The 24669-nt window shown below is 42.1% G+C and overlaps 1 protein-coding gene across 1 annotated transcript in view; it reads left to right on the plus strand.

The window, feature by feature from the left end:
- Window positions 1-24669, plus strand: part of KCNH5 (potassium voltage-gated channel subfamily H member 5) — a 246928-nt gene that overhangs the window by 133559 nt on the left and 88700 nt on the right. The window contains exon 8 of the mRNA XM_048854484.2: window positions 16346-16545. Within this exon, the coding sequence (XP_048710441.1) occupies window positions 16346-16545 (200 nt within the window). The remainder of the gene's footprint in view (window positions 1-16345; window positions 16546-24669) is intronic.

Below are 24669 nucleotides of genomic sequence, written 5' to 3' on the forward strand. Positions count from 1 at the left end.
CCACTGAGTCTGACCTCCTGTATAACACAGGCCATAGGATTTCCCTGATCTCTAAAGCCAGGTCCAAACTCTTGTATAGTTTGCAATATTTATTTTCTCCCCATATTTTTCCTTTTCTGCATCTGTTATAGCAAGTGCCTGGTAATTAATAGCTAACGCATGACACCACTCTGAAAAGTAGTATTTTCTTATTAGGTGCATTTGAAAATCCCACTGAGCACCCATCTGTATCTTTAGATGCCTAAATACCTTTAAAAGTCTGGCCCTTTGTAAAAATATCCCCCGTCTTCTCAAGAGACGTCCTCATTGTGTGTATTCAAAATCACGTCTTTACTTTACTTTAGTGACAAATCTAAAGTTTCCTGCAGAGTGAACAAAATGAAGATGGCATAAGCAGCAGGTTCTATTCCAGTTTGAACATCAAAAGAACTATTGGCTAAATTCCAGTCATGCCTGTGGACCGCCACTGAAAGCAGTGGAATTGCACAGGTGTCACTCTGGGTCTAATTTGCCCTGTAGAACCTGTCTACCCCTATTCAGCAGTGCACTTAAGCATTAACTTTAATGGGACTTATGGATGTGATTTAAGTTAATCACGTGCTTACGTGCTTTGCTGAAGCGAAGCCCCAGTGCTGCTGAGTGAGACAGAAAGAATTTAACTCCCCTCTCAGAGCACAGGTTGAATTTGCAGGGCTGGCAGTTAGAGAAAAACCTATTTTTAACTTGAAAATGGAGACCAGTGAGATACAATAAACCTGAAACTCCATTAAACTATGTTTGTAGTTACTTTACAAAGCTGATCTATTCTTTAATGCATTTTGATATTAACTCCAAAACCAAACTGGGAGCATTTTAATATTAACTTTATTAAGCACATTAATCTTATTTCCCTCTAAAAACACCCAGATAATTAAGTGCAAAAACTGCTTGTGTAGAATTCAGGCTGAATAATTCAAATAGAAAAATTAGGAACAGAAAAATAAAAGCAATATTATTGTGACTGCATTGCATATCACAGGTATTTTGTGGCACATATTTTACAAATGAAACAGTGTTATATATGTTTTTTCTTATGTCCCGGGGCATACATGCCCTATGTTGTATGAAGATTACTGTAGTCAATTGTCTGACTGTCACAAAATCTGTTCTTATCTTATTAACTGTATTTTGATATAAAATTGGACAATTAATTTAAGAAGGAAAGACAGAATAAGCAGGTTTAGATGCTACACTAGAAAGAATGGCAAATTGAAAAACTGAAAACAAAATTAGCTGATAGAAACAGATTAACTCCATTTAATATAAACAATCTTGTTTTTTAGCATGGATAGAAAATGAGAGTCTTAAAACTGGGAGCTGGAAATACTGTTCTGTACATTCAAATCCAGGTCCGGTAGTTTAAAGGTGTGTTTACAAATTTCCCATTGTATTTTAAGAGAGACAAAGATCAGGTGGTGTTTGTCAGTATGAGAGTGATATTTAGGTATTTTGGCTAAAGTGACTGCCTGCTATCCAGCGTTCATCTTATTTTGACAGGAACTCTGTGTCCATGTAGAAAATTTGCCAAGGAAAAATTATAATAAAAAGAAATAATAATCAGCCCAAACCCCGTAACAAGCTGTTAGCCTGTCTCACACTGATACTGACCGCTGCCAAATTTACTCACAGAGCCCCTTTATGTCAACAATCACTCTTGACCCACTGTCAGTTTCCACGTTTCCATACAATAGCGTGGTAGATCCTTTGTGTCTTGTGCTTATTACAGATGACATTTCTGACATAGTGAGGCATACAGTGGAAGAAACATGGCATGATTTTAATCCACAGACGTCAGCATTGGCCAGTAACAATGCTGAAGACAGCATATCGTGGAGAAGTAGGTTCTCCAGTCTTTGATGGGGAAAGGAAAGAGACAGGTTTACGGAATGAGTAGTGGAGATTGTTTGACAGGTGCAATTTAGACTTTTGCATAAAAAAAGGAGGAGGGAGAAAGGGGGATTAAAAAGAACCAGTATCAAGAATGATAATCAAAATGGAGAAAATGACAAATGAGAGAGGGAGCAAAGTACTACGGGTGCATTGTTGGCTGACATTCACGGTGAACATTATCTCTGATGAACTCTGGCTATCCTCCGAATCTCTTCATTCTTTCTCCACTACATCCAATTTCTTTAGCAAGACAGTTGTACTTTAATTAGCATTCACCACTGCATGGAATGTTATGCAGCATGTCAAGTGACGAGAGTTGGTAGAAAAGTCATGGATTTCTGGACAGGCATAGAGTTTTTGCATAGAATATTTCTCGGTTCTTTATTTTACTAATTAACGCATTTATTATTGCATTTATCAAATGTGCCCTATCCACATTGTGTCAGGATGAATGAATATAACATACACATACTTGCCTTTAACAAAGACCAATAATAACCCCATCCCCCACCCAAACACACTAGCTAGCAATCTGAATCACTTTTGGGTACATGTATAGTGCAAGAGCATCTTAGTTTGAAACAAAATGACAGGGTCTTAAATTTATTATCTCATTGCTCTTATTAAAAATGGCCCAACTATCACCATTTAAAAATTAGCTAATGTGCAAGTGTGGCAGAATGTTTCCACATATTTTTGAGGATTTATGCATAAAGGCTGCTGAATGCCTAATTGTGCTTAGACTTGTCAGGCTCCAAAGCAGCTGTTCCAATCTGTTGTGCAAAGAATATGCTTTATAAAAAAAACGTATATATAAATATCATCAATTTACTACAGGCATTCTTCATTACACAATAGGCCCAGATCCTACAGTGCCTTTTAGACAAAGATCCTGTTGACGCCAATGGGAGTCTTGCCTATGTAATTGTTACCCTTATTTAACGTTTATTTTACAGTAGTGTCTAGAGCAGTGGCTCTTCTTCAAGAGATGTCCCTGGGGGTCTCCACTCCAGGTGCTCCATTCTAGGTGTTGGTGCACCCCTGTGCCTTTGCTCGGAGATTTTTACAGCAGTATTTGCACAGGCCACCCATGCACGGTGCCTGCCTCATGCACCAAATGTGCTTCAATAACGTGCGCATGGCCCAGGCTCTTCAGTTCCTTTTCTACCATCCCCAGCCTGAGACGGAGCTCAGCAGTCTCGCTCAATTATTTCTTGCTTTAGATAGATAGTTGTTTAAACAGTTTATCTAGGTTTTTTTTTTAGTCAGATAAGTTTCATTTCCCCATTCTTCTATTAATTTTTTTTTCCTTCCCAGTTTTTTTCTGTCAGTTAGAGTTTATACTACGCCTGGTTCGCCAGGTTTTGAGGGATACACTATGTGCAGAGAGGCCATCCCGGTCTCTGATGGCCAGTCTCTATGTGTTCGCTGTTTGGGGAAGTCCCAAGTTAATTCTAATGGAGAAGTCCCTCAGACTTGCCTCTGACCCAGGTCAGGAGTCCTACTTGAGACAGAGCCCTCCTAAGTCCGCTAAGGACAAGAAAACAACAAAAAACCGGCCAGCTTCATCACCTCACAGAGACCAGATGGCATCCAAACAGCCTCTGACCAGGTCCATCTTGTTGGTGCCGACTGTGCCGCCGCTCAGCACATATGACACTCCAGGCACCTCTGGCACTGTCCGTACGCCAACCGCTGCCGGTACGCGCCGCTCCGGTGCCGAGGCTCCGGGCTTAAAGTTGCCCGCTTCTTCTAGTACGGCACCGCACAGCACCGCAAAGGACTCGGTGCCGACTCAGCTGAGCCTGCCTGTGCCACACACAAGTACAGTTGTTGTCCCGGCACTGACTCCTCAATCATCTGTGTCTCTGCATACGGTGCTGCACCAATCGGCACCGCCGCCGCGCCCAGCGCTATATACTCCAGTTCCTTCTATCTCAGCACCACAATTTATTCATTCCAGCGATTTGGTAATCTCGCCAACTCCAGATTCCCCATTATTGGTACCAATCTTTCACCAGGATCGTCGCCATGGCACCGACAGCTGTCCCCTCTCCCCTCTCACTTTTCTACTGATGAGAATGACAAAGTGGAGGCAGTTTTTTCACCATACCATTCCTCCCCCCTTCACACTTTTGCTAGCATGGGAGACCAAGGTCCTTATAGTCCAGGGACTTACCACTCTGGTATGGACACCCATGGATGGGACCACCCATGCCCTTCCCCAGACAAAGGCATTATTGGAACCCATGGGGGTCCTGCAGCAGGCACCACAGTAGCCGGTACAGCCCATGCAGAGGCCACATTAGATCTCCTCCTGTATCCATCCACACTTCCGCGACGGATGGCCAGGAGCAACCTGTAACGGTGCACTCGGACAAGGACGCACCTGAACCCTCTCCAAATAATAATAATTCACCCACTTCACCAGAAGAAGCTATTATGCCCCCACTCCCAACAACAACGGATGATTCTACTCATGTTCAGAAGAGCGGCTAATGAGCTCAAGATCACTCTGGAGGAGGTGTCGGACACTCAGCATGAGCTGACTGACATATTACAACCTTCGGCCTCATCCAAGATTGCCTTACCTATTAATGGAGCCATTATGGACCCTGCCAAAAATATCTGGCACCCCCCAATCTGCAAAAGGGCAGACCGGAAATACTATGTCCCCTGCCAGGGCTCACAATTCCTTTTCACGCACCCACCACCAAATTCACTGGTGGTAGAAGCAGCCAACCAAAAGAACAAACGGCAGCATTTCTGGTCCACTCCCTCTGACAAGGACAACAAAAGAATGGACCTACTCAGGCACAGAGTTTATGCATCATCCACGCCACAATTTAGAGTGGCAAACTACGCGGCCCTACTGGCCAAATATGATCACAGAAATTACGGGAAACTCATGGACTTTATTAATGACATCCCAGAGGACAAGAGACAACAGTTCAAAGCAGTAGTCTCTGAAGGGCAGATTATTTCCCTCGTGGCATTGCAGGCTGCCCTCAATGCTGTGGACACAGCTGCCAGGTCTGTGATGGCCATAGTGATGCATCAGGCTTCATGATTTACCTTTTCTTCTTTCCCACGTGAGATAGAAAACACCGTGGAGGATCTCCCCTTCGATGGCGAGAAGTTATTTGCAGCAAAAACCAATGAGGTGCTGCACACCATGAAGGATTCCAGAGCGACGCTCAGATCCCTAGGCATCCATACACCGTCAGCTAGAAGATGACAATACAGGTATCAGCCTTAACAACATCCATGATACCCGGCCTACCCACAGGAGCAACAGAGGCCATAAGACCACCAGCAGAAACACCACCAAAGTCCCAGCCATCAGTGACGATGCCCCACAACGTCGGTACCGTCCCAACCCCCTCAATTTAATAAGCAGATCTGAAGCCTTGGTCAAGGGTATAGAAGACCTCCCACACACTCCAGCGCTTATACTTCCCATCCAACCTTTTGGACACTGTTTACTCCCATTCTATCACAACTAGCGAGCCATCACTACAGACAGATGGGCCCTAGAGGTCATCCGGTTGGGCTATTCCATCCCCTTCCTGTCTATACCCTCTCCCATCCCGTCCATCTTCAGGGACCCCTCTCGTGACCACTTGCTGCATCAAGAGGTGCAACATCTTCTAAAAATAGGAGCAATCGAGACGGTGCCTGATCAGGGAAAGGAGTTTTATTCCCACAACTTTTTGACAGAAAAGTGGGGGATGGCGACCCATCCTCAACCTCAGGTGACTCAACAAGTTCATCAAAAAGCAAAAATTCAAAATGGTTATCCTCACAACTATAATTCCAGCGCTGGAGCAGGGAGATTGGTTTTCAGCCCTCGACCTGTGGGATGCTTATTTTCATGTAAGTATACACCCCGCCCACAAGCGTTTTCTCAGATCTGTTAAGGACTCAAGTCGCTACCAATACAGGGTTCTGCCCTTTGGCCTCTCAACAGCACCCAGCGTCTTTTCCAAGATTCTCGTGGTGGCAACGGCGCACCTACAGAAAAAAGGAGTCAAAATTTTTCCTTACCTGGGTGATTGCCTGCTCAAGGCCCAGACTCTCAGGGAGGCCATCCAAGCCACACAGATGACCATCGACTGCTTCCAGAGTTTGGGCCAACAAATAAACAAGAACAAATCCACATTAACTCCTACTCAGGACTAGAGTTCATAGGTGCTCACCTCAATTCCATAACCAGACTGCACCTCTCCCATCTGACAGATTCAACACCATAAAGAATCTTGTTGCCAAGTTTCAAAACAGCCCACAGGTCACTGTCCGCAACTGTCTGCAAATTCTCAGATATATGGCCTCTTGCACTTTTGTGGTCAAGAATGCACGCCTCTACATGCAATGCCTGCAGGGTTGGATGACCATTGTCTACAGACCGAATGTGCACTGCCTAAACAGAATTCTGTCCATACCTACCAAAGTCAAGGATTCACTCACATGGTGGACTTTTCCACACAATCTCTGCTCTGGGGTCCCGTTTGTGCAGGAGTCCCCCTCTGTTATAATTATCATGGATGCTTCTCTCACGGGCTGGGGAGCACACATGGCACACCACACCACTCAGGGACTCCGGTCCCTGGTAGAAGCATCACTGCACATAAATCTTTTAGCGCTTCTAGCGGTCTGCAACACCTGCATCCAATTTCTCCCGCACATCTCCAGAACCAGCACATCAGGATCATGACCGACAACATTGCCTGCATGTTTTATATAAACAGACAAGGGGAAGCTTGATACCACTCACTCTGCACAGAGGCTAAGAAACTTTGGAATTGGTGCCTCCAACACAATATCCAAATTTCAGCTTCCTACCTACCTAGTTCACTAAACACCACTGTGGACAAGCTCAGCAGATCTTTTCCCCTAGGTCACGAATGGGAGATAAACTATACCATCCTACACAACATATTCAAAATATGGGGCTACCCGCAACTGGATCTTTTTGAAACCACGACCAACAAAAAAATGCCCGGAATTCTGTTCCAGAGTGGGTCTAGGAAAGCACTCAATGGGAGACACATTCATCATTAAATGGAATGACAATTTCCTATACACATTCCCCCCGATACCACTTCTTTACTGGGTATTACAAAAAACACAAGTGGAGAGGGCCAGGATCATACTAATAGCCCTTACATGGTCCAGACAGGCGTGGTACCAATTTTTAATGACGATGTCAGTTTGCCCGCCGATTCCACTTCCCCCATTCTGAACCTATTAGCACAACGCAGGGGTCAACTACACCACCCCAATGTAATGATGCTGTACCTCAAAGCATGGCTCCTCAATGGTTCTCTAATGAGGAAGTAGACTGCTCTGAATAGGTACAAAGAGTACTATTACATAGCAGAATACAATCTGCACCTACCACCTATCTCCATAAATGGACTAGGTTCGCTCATTGGTGTTCCACCAAGCAAACCGCTCCTGCTTCAACCCCTCTTTCACTAATACTAGACTATCTTTTAGAACTTGTATTATCTGGGCTCTCCTTTAGCTCCATAAAGGTACATCTAGCAGCAATTACGGTGTTTCACAGTAAGACAAGGGCCTCCAGGCCCTATACCCAGACATTAAACCACCCACTCAACCCTGGGATCTACACTTGGTCCTCCCATGCTGCTTGTGCCATCCATTTGAGCTGCTTGCAACATGCTCCCTCCTACATCTAACCATGAAAACTACATTTTTAGTTGCCATTACATCTGCCAGACATGTAGGAGAACTTGGAGCGCTTATGGCTGACCCACCATACACTATATTTTTTAAGGACAAAGTCACGCTCCGAATGCATCCCAAATTTCTCCCGAAGGTGCATTCCTCCTTCCACCTCAATGAACCTATCCATCTACCAACCTTCTTTCCTAAACTGCATGCAAACACTTTTGAATCAGCAATGCACACACTCGACATGCACAGAGCATTGTCCTTTTATTTGGATAGGACTAAGCCCCTTAGGGCTTCCCCTAAACTTTTCATTTCAGTCGCAGAACAATCCAGAGGCAAATCCATCTCTACCCAGAGATTATCCAGTTGGATAGCAGGCTGCATCTGCCTGCGCTACCAACTAAAGAAGATGAATCCTCCAATTTCTGTTCGAGCACACTCTACCAGATCCGTGTCAACCTCTGTGGCATTCTTACGTAACATTCCCCTCACAGATATTTGCAAAGCCGCCACCTGGGCTTCAGCACACACCTTTCCTAAACGTTATGCTCTTACTCAGGGACCCCTGACTGACATTTGAATGGGCCGAGCTGTGCTGTCTACAGCTTTCTTACCAGATCTGAAGTCCCTACCTTCTTAAGAGGTACTGCTTTTCAGTCACCTGGAGTGGAGCCCCCACAGGGACATCTCTCAAAGAAGAAGAGGAGGTTACTCATCTGTGCAGTAAGATGAGCATCCCTGCGGGTGCACCACTACCCACCCTCCTCCCCTCTACTTCGGAGTTTGGAGCAGTCTCCGTTGTAGAGAAGGAGCTGAGGAGCCGGGCCATGTGCACGCATTATTGAGGCACATTCGGCACGTGAGGCAAGCACCGCGTGTGTGCGGCCTGTGTGAGTACTACTGTAAAAATCTCTGAGCGAAGGCACGGGGGCACACCAACACCTGGAATGGAGCGCTCACAGGGACATCTCTGGAAGCACTTCAGTTACTGCACAGGTGAATAACCTCCTCTTCTCAAACTTATTTGATTGCGTCCCCCTTCTTTGTGTCTGTAGTACTCTATCCCCCCTCCTGCCACACAGGAACAGATAATGATAAAAAAAAAATCAACATGCAACTCCCACTAGATATTAAAAACAGTAAGGCATTGATTCAAACAGAGCCAATGATCCATTATAATAAGAACAAAAGGAAAACTATGATTGTGGTCAATGCTTACAATTAAACATGCACATCGCATCATAGCAAATGCATTAACGGACAGACGGTAATGACTTTTTATAATGCTATGCAAGTTTAACAGACATCCGTCAAAACCCACAGTGCCATCTAGAGTCAAATGCACAGCGCCCCTGAGGGCCTGATAGCTTTGGGAGGAATCAGCTTTGCTGTGGGTAAAATGTGCACAGTCATTTTTTTCTCACCGAAAGCTTCTCATGCCCACCCTCCCAGAATACATTCTACACTGCCCTAGGGCCTGTGGGCCTGCCCCCCCAGTTTGAGAAGCTCTGATCTAGAGGTCTCGAGCAGGTCAGAGCCCCATAGTGCTGGGGGCTGTACAAGCATATTGTAAATGACATTCTGAGTAAGGCCCTACTTGAGTCATGGGATGATTGCCAAATAATTGCAGCTGAGTTGCGGGCAAGACATGGAAAATCACAGAAAAGTAATAATGGACCTTTATTAATTGCAGTAATTTGGAAAAGCCAAAGAAGACCTATTTGTTTAAGAAAAATTTGCTGGAACAATATAAACACTCAAGTATTCTGTAATGCCTGCTAATTTTTTTGATAACCAGATATTTTGCTGTAACTATATTACAGTCATCAATATACGGGGCTCACAGCAGGAGCCCAGCCACCCAGGGTTGACAGCGGCACCCCAGCCACCAGTCGCCCAGGTCTGGCGACCAGGGCTTCTGATGTCAGCCCTCCATATGGCAGGGGTTCCTGCTGTCAGCTCTGGGCAGACTGGAAATAAGGTGTACATTTTTAACAGGGAGGGCAGTTATCCATTGGAACAATTTACCAAGGGCTGTGATGGAATCTCCATCACTGGCAATTTTTAAATCAAGTTTGGATGTTTTTCCTGAAAGATTTGCTCATGGAATTGTTTTGGGAAAGTTCTCTGGCCTGTGATATATAGGAGGTTAGACTAGATGATCACAATGGTCCCTTCTGGCCATGTAATCTATGTAATAGAGAGCAGAATGTAGGAAAAAATGGTTCTTAGTCCAGGCCTCATTTCCTGAAGATATATTGAGAAAGCAGTCAATGTAGTAATCAATTTGAAATGCTCTAGGTTAATTTAGACCAGTCTGAGCCATTTTTAACAAGAAAATTGCTTGTTGTTAAACAGATGCAAAAGATTTATGTAGGACATTGTTACAAAATCCTCCAGAAATTAATTATATATATGTATATACACACAATGTATATCTGTCTTTTGAGAACTGGAGAATAAAAATAGAAATCTGAAATAATGGTTGAACCACCTGCATAGCCTTAAGGGTTGCGAGGAAAATATTCCTGCATCATTATTTTAAATTGCTCTATACAAAATGAAGCGAGGACTCTCCAAGATTTACATGTAGAAGACAATTAGGAGAAGTAAATGTTAGATGTCAGCAGGAGCAGATGAAGAAAAAAAAATTCACATAAATAAGAATCATTAGTGAGAAGATGAACAAATGCTGCCTGACCTAACTAGCAAGTGAAATCAGGGAATTGGGGAGGGTAATTTCTCCTACAGTTTGGGTAGCATGATCTCTTCTGTTTTCTCTGAGCTTCTCATAAAAGAAGAGACTAAATTACAACTAATCAGGTACATATGTACATGTCCGTGTCTCTCTGAAAATTGTTTAAATCCTCTTATCCTGGAGAGATGCACCGAGGTTTACATCTCTCCGAATCTCTGCAAATATCGTTTGCCACAACCAAAAAAATTAAAATGAAACAAACTGAAATAGAGATGAGAATTGTTGCTATTGTCTCATTTTTAAAAGGGCAAAGGGTGATGCTCAAATGTAATATTGTGGGTATTCATTAACAAGGTGTGTTCTGATAAAGCTCTGATTGGTAATTACTGGGGTCATCCAAATCAAATCAATAACCTTTCAATGTTTAAGAAACAGTTGAAAACACTACCTGAAATATTAGGTATTCATTCTTTTGCATGCATGTGATCACGGCTGTAATTTTCTTCTATCCACTGGTGCTTCATTAGCGATATTGAATTGCACCCACATTTATGCAAATGTACAGGTAGCACAAGTTTAAAGATCAGAGCTGTTGGTCCAGCAGTCAGGTGAGATCAGGATAGCTAATGGATTAATGAAGGTTAACAGAAGTCTTTGATGGTGTAAGCTGGTGTATTCATGCCATCTGGGGATCTGGCCCCTTGTGTCTATCTAGGGACTTATTTCATAGATTCATAGATACTAAGGTCAGAAGGGACCATTATGATAATCTAGTCTGACCTCCTGCACAACGCAGGCCACAGAATTTCACCCACCCACTCCTGCGAAAAACCTCTCACCTATGTGTGAGCTATTGAAGTCCTCAAATCGTGGTTTAAAGACTTCAAGGAGCAGAGAATCCTCCAGCAAGTGACCTGTGCCCCATGCTACAGAGGAAGGCGAAAAGCCTCCAGGGCCTCTTCCAATCTGCCCTGGAGGAAAATTCCTTCCCGACCCCAAATATGGTGATCAGCTAAACCCTGAGCATATGGGCAAGATTCACCAGCCAGATACTACAGAAAATTCTTTCCTGGGTAACTCAGATCCCACCCCATCTAATATCCCATCACAGGCCATTGGGCCTATTTACCATGAATATTTAATTACCAAAACGATGTTATCCCATTAGACCATCTCCTCCATAAACTTATCGAGTTTAATCTTAAAGCCATATAGATCTTTTGCCCCCACTGTTTCCCTTGGAAGGCTATTCCAAAACTTCACTCCTCTGATGGTTAGAAACCTTCGTCTAATTTCAAGTCTAAACTTCCTGGTGGCTAGGGTATATCCATTTGTTCTTGTGTCCACATTAGTATTTCATCCCAGTCTCAGTAGTATTTGAAGTTGATGGAGTTACACCAGCTTTAAAGAGATGTAAATGAGAGAAAAATCAGGCATTTTGTATTCCCAAGGCTAGCTAACAACAGTTCAGACCAATGTTCCCTCTAATTTTTCCCTTCCATGTGCGGAATGAATTTTGCTATGTGTACCAATGTGGAGGTGATGTGTGGCAGAGGGTTGGGGTGATGTGGGGCAGAGGATTGGGGTGCAGTGGGTGTTGGCTCTGGGTGAGGGTACAGGCTCTGGGGTGGGACTGGGGATGAGGGGTTTGGGGTGCAGGGTGACCAGGACCTGTGGTGGGGAGAGAGTACTCCCCCCAGCCCTCTCTCCCTGCAGCAGCACCTGGGCTGGGAGAGAGCATTTCTCCCCGCCGCAGCAACTCTGGGCCTGGAGCTGGGGGAGAGGCACCCCTCCCGGCCGCAGTAGCCCCGGGGCTGGGGGAATTAAGTACCTAGCCCTTGGTGGCCTCCTGCACGGCCGCGCAGGCGCGCCTCTCAGAGGGAACTTAGGTTCAGACTTCTTTTCACAAAACTCCATCAGCCAGAGTTTCCTCAATAGGATACTGAGTGACGACATATTAAACCGATGAAACCCAAGATAATGGGTAAAGCATAATGCGTTATCAGAACAAACTAATTTTGCTGAACATTTATGAGGGCAGAACACTGTGGCCTGGCAAATACCCAATGGTGGCTTTTCCATCTTAACCCTTTTATGTGTGTCCTACACGGTGAGATTGGGGACTAAGTACAGGACATGGATAGAGTATCCGTGCTAAATTAAGAAAAATAATCTCCCTCTTGAAACACAATAACTAACAATGGCCAACAACTGAAATAAGAAATAACCAAATGCAAGGAGCATCTCTGAGGCATACCTCTAATCCTGCCAAGACCTAAATATGTTCCACGAAGGCCTTTACAATGTTTGCCAAAATGTGACACACATTACAATGTCCGAATACTGAAATGAGCTAGTATTTTTTGCATGTGGAGATTGTGTGGTGTATAGACTAGCATGCAACATTTTCTTTAATTTCAGTTTCCAAGAAATGATCTGATGATTCATTATATCAATAATTATGTTCAAAGAGGCATTTTCATTCCAAGCTCCTGTTTTCAGGCACTTATTACTTTTGGGTAAAATTACCATTTAAATGGATAGGTTTCATGAATATTCTCAGTCTCAAGGAGATTTTTTTGGTGGGAGGAAATAAGTAGCATTGTGGTAGGGGGCTTGGAGGGCCAACAGCCAAGGGGTTAGCGCACCCAGCTTTTGGCCCCTTCCACCTCTGTCCAAGCAGTAGACGTGCTGTCCTTTCCTTAATTCAGGATCTTTGGCTTTCCACCAGCATCTGGCCCTTGCCCTTTAAGGGGGTGTGGTAGGGGGACCCCGGCCCTCCCTCTGGCCCCGTGGGAAGCAACACTGGCAGCAAGTCCAAGTTCATTTCTCTGGGTCACTTCCTACCAGTAAGTCCGCTGTAGTCCAAGTAGTCAGCTGCTTAGCAGAAAAAGAGTCCAAAGAAGCAGAGCCCTGCAGGACCCACTGGTTCTCAGAGTAGGGGGCAGGTTGGTCAAGGAAGGCACTGTCTGTGCGCCTTATCCATTCTGTGGTCCCCTCTCAGCTCAACCTTCTCTGTGGCTTCTGGACGAAAGGTTCCTCTCTCCTCTACCCCCTTTATGTGGTCTTCTGAGCTCCCTCTTAACCTGCTCCTCCAGTCAGAGCATGCTCGGCAGGCCCAGAGGCTACCTGGTCCTGGTATTGCCTTTTAACCCTCAGGGGCCCAATGTGTCACCATCACAGGCACTCACCACAGTCAGACTGTGTTTCCACCATGGCACTCTTAGCCACTTCCAGTCTGGCTGGTGTGGTATGAGGATCAGGAATTGAATCTATTCTTTTCATATGATAGGGCAATACCACATTGTCAGCCAGCCTCTGATTTTTCTGTCCTATTTTGCACTTGCAAAAAGGGGTTGCATATATTTTTATAGACACAATCCCTTTCAGTACAGAAATGGGTATAAAACAAGGCAGGTCAAGACTGAAAATATATTTATATTGTAGATTCACTCATCAAATTAACTGAAACCTTTCAACCAATGTACGTGAGTGGAATAGGGGAGTAGCATTTACAAGAAGTGGCACTTCATCCAATTTAACATGCTACAAAAACTGGGAAGAACAGCAAAAGCGAAAAAATGTACAACTGACATTCATCCACCGAGTGTATGCATGTGTAACCCACATACTTTTATACTGTGTATATGCATGTACTGTGCATATGTGTGTATATATGTAACGTATTGTGTAAACATTTTAGTAGCCAGCAGTTGTGGTTATATATAATCAGTAAAGCAAAGAGGAACAAGATATATACCTATTACTTGATTTCTGTACAGTCATATAGTGAGAACATGAATCTCCCCAGTTTTCCAAAATTGAAACCTCATATTCATAGGTGCTACTCCTGCTGTGACCTTACCTGGTCATAGCTCTCATATGTCTATCCAACCAGTCAGAATGCAGTCCCCCTAGACTCTGATGAGGCAGAGAACACCACATCTCTGCTTCATTCTGGTGTTTCATTTTTACATTTAAATAGTCAAGAAATTGTTGAGAAATGTCCGTGCAATATTTCTACTATTCAAGTATTTTTAAACAAACCCCACGTCTTTAAAAAAAATTGCTGCCTCTGGAAGAGCGGTGATAAACTGAACTAAATGTCCGTAAAATTAAGTCAATTTTCTGGAGTGAGGTGAATAATCTGTTGTATACAAAAGGAAGCTGTTATGCATTAGGAGATAGAAAGTAGTTATCCTTCCACAATGGCTTATTTTTTCCTATTTGTACGCTGCATGTTTTTTTTAAAAAAAGAATATGTAAACACAGCTGCATTCTGCAGTCTAGTACTTCCAAGCAAAGATGATTAAACATGACACACACACTTCCGTATATTTGTTGATGCCAAGGACAGAATGAAAATGCAACACACTGGTATTTGAAGAAATCAAAATAATTTTCTTTCTGTAAAGTCTACAGTGTTTAAGAGAAGAGTGCTATTTATTTATTTATGGCTTCTTCTCAAGAATAATTAGGTACCGAATCAATAAGAAACCTAAATACCTTTAAGAGCATGCCTAAGTCCATCCCTATTGAAAAGAGCATTTAAGCACATGCTTTAGTCCCATTTAGTCCCATTATTATCATTAATGATTTTCCCTTCAAAAGTGGAGACAGTGGTGTTTCCTTGAATGTACTAGCTGTGCATTAAGCTGAGGCTGGAAAATGCTAGAAAGTGGCCTCAGGCTGCTCTGGGCTAGCAGAAATGTATGGGGTATATAGAAATGGAGCCAAGCCACAGCATCTAGACATGGATTCAGATTTTGCACACTTGCAAATTCAGAAACGTTTGGATGTATGTGCTATGGTTTGGCCCATCAGAGTGATCGGGCACAGCTTTGAAATTTGGGTCTGGTTTTGAGTTGAAGCTCCTACTTTTCAAAGAATTGGAATATTTGGACCCAGGGATTTGGTGCAGGCCCATCTCTAATGGAAAGCCTTTACACTAGATCTGAGTTACTTGACTTCCTTATCCTGGGATATGGTGCAGCTGCTTTGCACAACTTTGCGGGCACAGTCTGGCCCTAAAACTGGTGTTGCTGGGTAGGGTGGGGGAACCACCCCAGCAGAGGGGGATACGCCTCTGGTATATATCTGGTGTGGTGGCTTCTATGCCACATACGCCCAGCTGCTGATATAGAGATGAGGCCAGTGGCAAGGAGATGTGACTGAGGCTTCCCTACATCTTTCTGCTCTCCATTTTCTGTTCTTGAGGCCACCGTCAGTTGACATAATATAGACCTCATGTTACATCAGAGCTGACGCACAGCTGGTCCAGGATATAGGATACAACATCCTCATGACCTGCACTGTGTCGTCCTTGGCCACAGCTAAGGATCTGGACCACTGTCTGTCCAGATATATCCTTGCCAGGCTTCAGTTCTCTGGTCCATGGTCTTATCTGGATCAAGATAGGTCCACCCCCTTCTCAGTTCCTGGTCCCTGCCATTGAACTGCCTCTCAGAGTATGTCAGTGCTGTAGCCGTATTGGTCTCAGGATATTAGGGAGACAAGGTGGGTGAGGTCATATCTTTTATTGGGCCAACTTCTGTTGGTGAGAGAGACAAGCTTTCAAGAAGCTCGTCTCTCTCACCAACAGAACTTGGCTCAATAAAAGATATGACCTCACCCACCTTGTGTCTCAGAGTACGTTCACCGAATCCCTTTGATAAGGTTTAGTGTAAGGCTTTTTCTATTTGGGCCATTTTTGACTTGTTTCTTTTCAGTTGTTCAGCAGTTCTTCCTTTTAGTGGCATTTTCCTCCTTGTTTTCTGTTGGTGGGAGTCATATGAGCCAATTAAATATGATGGATGAAGAGGAACGTAAGTTCACATAAGAAAAAGTCCTCTGAGTATAAGTATGTGAATATATGAGTGTGTGTAACTAGAACTTTTCAGCACACACAAATGAGTCTGCAACCATTTGCAGTTGTTTTTCTCGCAAAACACTTATTGAAACGATTAAGTCTTTTTGTGGAGTATAGACATTTATCTTTGTTTGCCATTTTCTCTCTTTCAGCTCTTCTTTATGCAACTATTTTTGGAAATGTCACCACCATTTTCCAGCAAATGTATGCCAACACCAACCGATACCATGAGATGCTGAACAATGTGAGGGATTTCCTAAAATTATATCAAGTCCCAAAAGGCCTTAGTGAACGAGTCATGGATTATATTGTCTCAACATGGTCCATGTCTAAAGGGATCGACACAGAGAAGGTATGAGTGCATGAGGTAAAAACTCAGATATTGTACCTTTCAATCCATTGTGTCCTTTCCAGTAGTGTAAACAGTTCTGAGTACTGTAAACACGCTGGAAAAAAAGATCTGAACCACATGTGATTCCATTAATACTTTCATAGTTGTGCTCAGAGAGAGGGAGCTGGTTTAAAATTAGGGGGAAAAATTGGAAACATCAGTAATTTTGGTAGTGCGTTCTGTTCCCCTGCTTTTCAGTATGGTCGGATTTTCCACTTTCTCCTTGGAATTATTTTAACTTTTTTTTGTGTTTTGAGATTTGAAATTAGCAAAAACAGTTTTTGAAAAATTTGAGGGGGTGGGAAGAGAAAAATCTCAAAAAGGATATCCTTCATTTTTGGAAAAAACTCACATTTGATGGGGCTGAATAATCCAAATTGGCCATATAGAAACAACTCATAAAAAACACTGAAACCAAACAAAACATTTCACAGAGCAACTAGAAGGCTAAATGTTTTAGTTCCAAAATTTTTTGGAAAATGGAAAATGTACATTTCATGAAGCATTCCACTTTAAAAAAGGCCGTATGTCAGCAATTTTATTCTGTTTAAAAATATATCCAACAGGTCTTTCCATACAGATTACACATACCAGCAGGAAACCATCCTTTACGCACTTTTGTAGTTCTAGTACTTGCTGATATCATAAAATATAATAATAATATAGTAGCAGTAATGATAAGAGAATAAAAATCGGTGTAGCATTGTGATCTGGTTAAAAGGTGAATAGCAGAGCACTAATTGGCTCAGGAGATTGATAACTGCATATAGATCTTTCCTGCTCTTGTTCCTGATCCAAAGCCCACTAAAGTCATTGGGTGTTTGGACTTCGAATCAGGTCTCAGGTCACCATTTGGAATCTGGCGCAGATCAGTAGTGACTGAAAGTTGTTACCATCTGAGGGTTTGTTAGCATTTATGAAGTGAGTTTGGTTGCCTTGGACCAGTTCCCAGTGGACAGGACCATAATTGCTACCATCACAGTTAGCACAAGATTTTATAGACATGGAGACTGACCTCTTTGAGGTGTCCTCTCCAGGCCTGGGCTGAAGGCCCTTTGGCAGGGAAGTTTGGGAAAGCTTGTGTTTCTGCTAGTCATTCTATACCTGCTCCAGAGATTAAGAAAGGAGACTAGAGGTGAGATCTTCAGTTGGTGTGAGTTGGCTTAGCTCCACTGACTTCAGTGGATTTATGCGGATTTACGCCATCGGGGAACTGGACATTGTGTCTAGTACTGAGAACCCTAAAGCCACTTGACAGAGGAAAAGTTGTGATAGAATATTGCTGTGCTGTGCTACAGTACTTACAGGGCTGTGAGGTTCTTGTTTCAGTTAACTGCATTGCATTGTGTGGTAGGTGTAATCTGAGTTCCACCAGAACCTATCTCACTATAACATGATAAAATGGAATTATTGTGAGAACAAGGACAGCTTTAAGTCTTCTTATAAACCCATACAATGATAGTTATCGAACTAATTAACCTGAATTTCACAGTTAGCAATTAGCTTCCAAAACTATGCAACTTTTGTGTATTATTGTTATGTTAATTGATAAGGCTTTCGGTTTCTTGGATTCTTGTAGTTCAGTATGCCTGATTCTTTAATATGTTAATTTCAGCTCCATTTATACAGTGACATTCTAACTTCCAAATGTGTTCATTCAGTTTGTTGTTAACAAATTTGTTGTAATTGCTGTAAATGGACTCAGTTCTGCTGTGAAAAGCCAAATATGTGTAAAAATTCAATTTTCATTCTCATTTATCTCCTTTTAATTATTTCTGTTGCAGTTCCATTAGACTTTGATTGTGCTTTGCAGTGAATTAGAAGAACCTTTGCTTTAATTACTGAGATTTCTTTCCATTATTTCCACATATCCAGTTTAATAGATTGTAAAAATGCAGTTATAGCCCATAAACATACTTATCATTGGCTTTTAGTAAGCAGCATTCACTTGTCTGCATGGTAGTAGTGGTTGCTTAGCTAGATAATTAATAAGGCCATAAAAATCTGTGAGTTAGGTTTTTAACAGTATTCCCACACTGGAGGCCTGCCTAACATAGCTCCTGATCTAAACACCATTTAAGTCAATGGAAAGACTCGTGTTGACTTAAATGGTGTTTAGATCAGGCCATTAATGCTTTTATGTAGTACAGTTTTTCAGTTAAAATATTTTATTGACAACCAGTGAGAGAGTAGCTATAAAATGGTTACAACTTTTAAAATATTCCATTACACAGCGTCCAGCAAAGGCTATAAACCTTCAATGGCTATTGCTCAAGTACCTTGCTGCAACTGCTGTGAGTTGCATTGAAGCAAATGCGGGTTTTCCTGCATGCAGTAGTTGCATGCTGTCAACTGCATGATCAGAACCAAAATTAAGATTTCTTAGGGGAAAGGTGGAAAGCTGTGTGAAAGCACATGGCCCATCTGAACTTTGAATTCTGAAATGAAGTATGAAACATCTCAATTATAACAAATGAGAAAATGTTGTATTTCCAAGTTGGCAAACCTAAAAAATACAGCAGTCACATAGACTAGATCCTCTCCTTCATGTTCAGGGCAAATTTAGCACTTTACAAACCACTTCAGGTAGGAATGTTTTAAAAAATCATTTGGGAAAAATCATAAGACCTCTGTATTAAAATTTATGGAAAAAAACCAGGTTGCACAGCACCATGTCATAGAAGTTTTATTTACTGTGTGTGCAACACAACAGTCACAATGAAGATAGGAAAATATTGCACCAAGTGGTTCAGGAGCTGACATCCTTTTAAATAATGTGTCTCCATTTCTCTGGGGCCTGGTAACTTTTCTATTCTGAAAACTTTTCCATCTTTTGATCATAAGCTTGATTTAATCCTGCAGTAGAAATATAGAAGAGAGAGAAAAGAACTGTTAAATTTGTTGGTCCACCTCTGTGCCGCAGTAGAATTGTTCCCAGTAGTACATTTCCTAGTTTTTATATCCAGTCTAGTTTGAAGCCCATCACCAGGGATTTTTAAATCAACCCTGGCAGACTAGCATAGCCTAATATATCTCACTGTAGGAGAGTTTTTTAATGAAATTCAACAGATATTTTCCCTTTCTTAATTTCATTTAGTGCTCACTGTCCTGTCCAGGTGATCAGTAATCTATCACTTGAATCATTTCGCCGGTGTTTTTCATTCCTCATGTCCTTCAAAACAGGATGTATGTCTCCAACACATAATTTTTTTATCAGACTATCATTATGCATAGTAGTAACTCTCATACTCCTTACATTTGTGTGGACATTTTAGTCTGTTTCTATATTTCTTATTCTTCAGCAAAGATTTCTGTTAACTGTGCAAATAATTAGCAAAAAACCTCTAAACTTTGGCAATTGTTAATATTTATGGATGGTTTTCTTCCATATAGGCATCATTACTAGAGCTGAGCGAATAACAAACTTTTCAGTTGGCTGGAAATTCTAAAAAATCATGAAAAATAAAAAATTCGTTTCAGCTTGACCACAGTTTTCTTTAAATTTTTGGCCAATCGAAAAGTAAAAAAAAAAATTGATATTGGTCAAACCATATGTTTCATTCGTCCCAAGATAGTGTTTCAGTTAGATTGCAAGCATTTTTAACATGTTTAATTTTTAAAATAAAATGTAAATTAATATTGAATGGAAAAGTCGCTTTGAATTGAAACATTTCATTCAGATAATGTCAAAATGAAGCATTTCATTTTTTTCATATTTTGTTTGTTTTTATTTTCAACCAAAACAGTTTGGCATATTTGACATGAATTCATGAAACATTTCAGCGTTGCCAAATCTGCATTTTTCTCCCCCGAAAAAAGTTTCAGCCAAACAATTTCATCTAGCTCTACTGATTACATCTTCATTAGTTCCAAATAAATATACTTTATTGCTCTCTTTGCGTTCACGTGTGCATTATGATGTCATTTGCCCCATTATTAGGTTACGTTTCAGTCAGTCAAGCATGCAGCACAACTCAGCACATTGAAATGATTTTTTCTTTAAATCAAATCCATAAGAACAGCTCTACTGGGTCAGACCAAGGGTCCATATAGCACAGTATCCTGTCTTCTGACAGTGGCCAGTGTGAGGTGCCCCAGAGGGAATGAACAGAACAGGTCATCAAGTGATCTATCCCGTCGCTCGTTCCCAGCTTCTGGCAAACAGAGGCTAGGGACACCATCCCTGCCCATCCTGGCTCATAGCCATTGATGGACCTATCGTCCATGAATTTATCTAGTTCTTTTTTGAACCCTATTATAGTCTTGGCCTTCACAACATCCTGTGGCAAGGAGTTCCACAGCTTGACTGTGCGTTGTGTGAAGAAATACTTCCTTTTGTTTGTTTTAAATCTGCTGCCTATTAATTTCATTTGGTGGCCCCTTGTTCTTGTGTTATGAGAAGTAGTAAACAACACTTCTTTATCTACTTTCTCTATACCAGTCGTGATTTTATTAGATCTCAATCATATCTCCCCTTAGCCGTCTCTTTTCCAAGCTGAAAAGTCCCAGTCTTATTAATCTCTCCTCATATGGAAGCTGTTTCCTACCCCTAATCGTTTTTGTTGCCATTTTCTGAACCTTTTCCAATTCCAATATATGATTTTTTGAGATGGGGTGACCACATCTGCACACAGTATTCAAGATGTGGGTGTACCATGGATTTATATAGAGGCAATGTGATATTTTCTGTCCTTTCATCTATCCCTTTTTTAATTATTCCCAGCATTCTGTTCTCTTTTTTGACTGCCGCTGCACATTGAGTGGATGTTTTCAGAGAACTATCCACAATGACTCCAAGATCTCTTTCTTGAGTGCTAACAGCTAATTTAGACCCCACCATTTTATATGTATAGTTGGGATTATGCTTTCCAATGTGCATTACTTTGCATTTATCAGCACAGAATTTCATCTGCCATTTTGTTGCCCAATCACACAGTTTTGAGACATTCTTTTGTAGCTCTTCGCAGTCTGCCTCGGTCTTAACTATCTTTAGTAATTTTGTATCATCTGCAAATTTTATCACCTCACCTCACTGTTTACCCCTTTTTCCAGATGATTTATGAATATGTTGAATAGGGCTGATCCCAGAACAGACCCCTAGGGGACACCACTATTTACCTCTCTCCATTCTGAAAACTGGCCATTTATACCTACCCTTTGTTTCCTATCTTTTAACCAGTTACCAATCCATGAGAGCACCTTCCCTCTTATCCCGTGGCTTCAGAACCTTTGGTGAGGGACCTTGTCAAAGGCTTTCTGAAAATCTAAATACACTATGTCCACTGGATCCCCTTGGTCCACATGCTTGTTGACCCCCTGAAGGAATTCTAGTAGATTGGTGTGGCATGATTTCCCTTTACTACAACCATGTTGACTCTTCCTCAATAAATTATGAACAGCTCACATGTTGACACAAAAAGACGCAGTTTTTTCTGGTGATGAACAACTGTACTGTATGTAACTACAGGCCAATATAGCATGATAAAGTCTCATCGTTTTTGTGACAGCTAATGTTTTTAAAAGAAATGTGCTTGAGACTAAAATATAAGCAAATGCCTTTGCTGAGAATGCTATACCTTTAACAAATGTGCTTTAATTAATTGTTAGAAATAGTATTCAAAAAGTGCAGTTAAATATCTATTCTTAGTCATATATGAGATACTAGTGTTTAATGCCATTGAAGATCTCACTCAGACCAACAACAAAGAAGAAATCCAGAGAGCCTAGTGTTTGGTTCTTGTGCAGATACACAGTGCGGACAAAGTGAAGGTTGACTAGATGTTACTCCTGTCCCCAAAGAGGACAATGAAGAAAAGAGCCATGGATCCAGAGCTGGCTGCCTGAAGTAAAACTCCTCTCAGATGGCCTGATCCAATGCCCATTGACTTCGTTGTGTGCTGGATCTGACCCTGAGCTTCCACAATGCAGGGCTTAAAGCAGTGGTTCTCAACCAGGGGTCCGGGGCCCACTGGGAGGCCGTGAGCAGGTTCCAGGGAGTCCGCCAAGCACGGCTGGCATTAGACCTGTTGGGGCCCAGGACAGAAAGCTGAAACCCCACCACCTGGGACTGAAGACCAGGGCTCCAAGTCCCATCAACCAGGGCTGAAGCCAAAGCCTGAACAACTTAGCTTTGCAGGCCCCCCTGTGGCCTGGGGCACTGGGACATTGCCCTGCTTGCTATCCCCTAACGCTGGCCCTGGCTTTTATATGCAGAAAAACAGCTGTTGTGGCACAGGTGGGCCGTGGAGTTTTTATAGCATGTTGGGGAGGCCTGAGAAGGAAAAAGGTTGAGAACCCCTGCCTTAAAGGACCAATCTGGGATGGGTCTTTGGTGATAATTTGTCCTCAAATTCCATCTTCAACCCACAGTGCTCATTGTCCTTTCTCACTCCTCCTTCCTGCATGCCTATGAATAGAGAATCGATGAAACTAAGAGTGTCCCTTTATTTGTATTATTTAAACTGAAGCAAGTGGCCTGTGATAAATCATATTAAAACATTTAGAAGTCAAAGCTCTAACACTGACAGCTAGGACAATACACACAATACATTACATATGCACTGTAGATACCATAATATGGTAATACATAGCTCATATCTAGGAGGGAATTTGTTTTTATACAGCCCCTTTCATGCTCAAGGTACCTTGGTTATTCACCCAGTAATGAATTAAATTCAGATCATGAGTAAATTCATGGGAAAACGAAGCAGCCATTATATATTTAAAAGTCTCTCAAAGGCAGCATTGCGCATTATAACCTGTTCTGCTGAGAGAGATAAATGTGAGCCAGAACATTCTCTGGTTTCAGAGTAGCAGCTGTGTTAGTCTGTATTCGCAAAAAGAAAAGGAGTACTTAATATGATCTTTTAAGTAGTTGTAAAAATATTTATAGTAACAGCCTGATATATTAAAATGTTCACATTGAATTTGAGCTTCTCAGTTTTAATCAAAATGTGCTTGACAGCAAATGAAACATTAATAGGTTGCAGCTCTCCTCTAAAAATAGGTCATTACATGTGAACTTGCACAACTGTTAGTTTACATTTAGCTGTTTCTATTAAGGTCCCACTCTCCTAATGGTAAAATTTTGAGATGTCAATAAAGCGGAAAGATTTTCTTTCCTTCAACTCTTAGTTAAAGTTTGGCTTGAGATTCTCTTAGAAAGTAATAAAACCAATGGCCAGATAATTTCTAACATGGTTAAATGGTCCACTTTACAATAAAAGACACAGGTTGAAAGGAAACAATTTATTCCTCAGCTTTTCCGTAGGAATCTATCAGAGTTAGTTTCACGTTGTCACTCCTGAAATGGAAACAATGGGAAAACAATACAGCATTAAAACTATTCATTGCTAATGGCATGACCCAATATGCAGTAATGCAGAAGAGACAGGACTATGGTAAATATTTTCAGGCTGCAATTTTATGAATCATAAATCTCAGAAAATACAAGGGAATTTAGTTCACTCAGCTGTTCGTGAAATCTTCAGTGGTCCTATGAAATATTGTTGACACCCAGTACTGAAACCTGAGATTCATGGCCTCAAGACATTTCTCCCAGTGTCCTGATGCCCTATAAAATCAGGCTGCTATTTCTACATGGTCTCATGGTGGAAACTTGTCTGTATGACCTCTGCTGCCATCTATCTCTACCACCAGCATAGTCCCCATACTGTAAGATCAGGAGCAAAGGTTCTCTGTTTTCTTGCCATGCAGAATTTGCACCATACACAAGGTGCAACAACCATGAAATGTACATATGATTCCAGACTCAACAGGAAAAATAAAATAATCTGGACAAATATTGCCCCTACATTGCAAGGGCCGCTTGTCAGCAGTGGGTGAACAAGAAGTCTCCCTCACCTCGCAGAATTGTTCAAGGGCCACTCACCGTTACAGTCCACTCCCCCTGAGGGGAGGATGCAGAAAGGGGAAAAGGGAAGAAACAGAACCATGGGCCACCCGCCTTCCACACACGCCTACAGAACAGGGTCTGTGTACTGGTGGGAGCACTCTGCTCCCTCCTAACGAATGGTGCTGATTACTTGCCTCCTGTGCCCAACCAGCAGCACCAAGAAAGATGGT

Source organism: Caretta caretta, chromosome 6 (assembly GCF_965140235.1).
Source record: "Caretta caretta isolate rCarCar2 chromosome 6, rCarCar1.hap1, whole genome shotgun sequence".
Classification (NCBI taxonomy): domain Eukaryota; kingdom Metazoa; phylum Chordata; order Testudines; family Cheloniidae; genus Caretta; species Caretta caretta.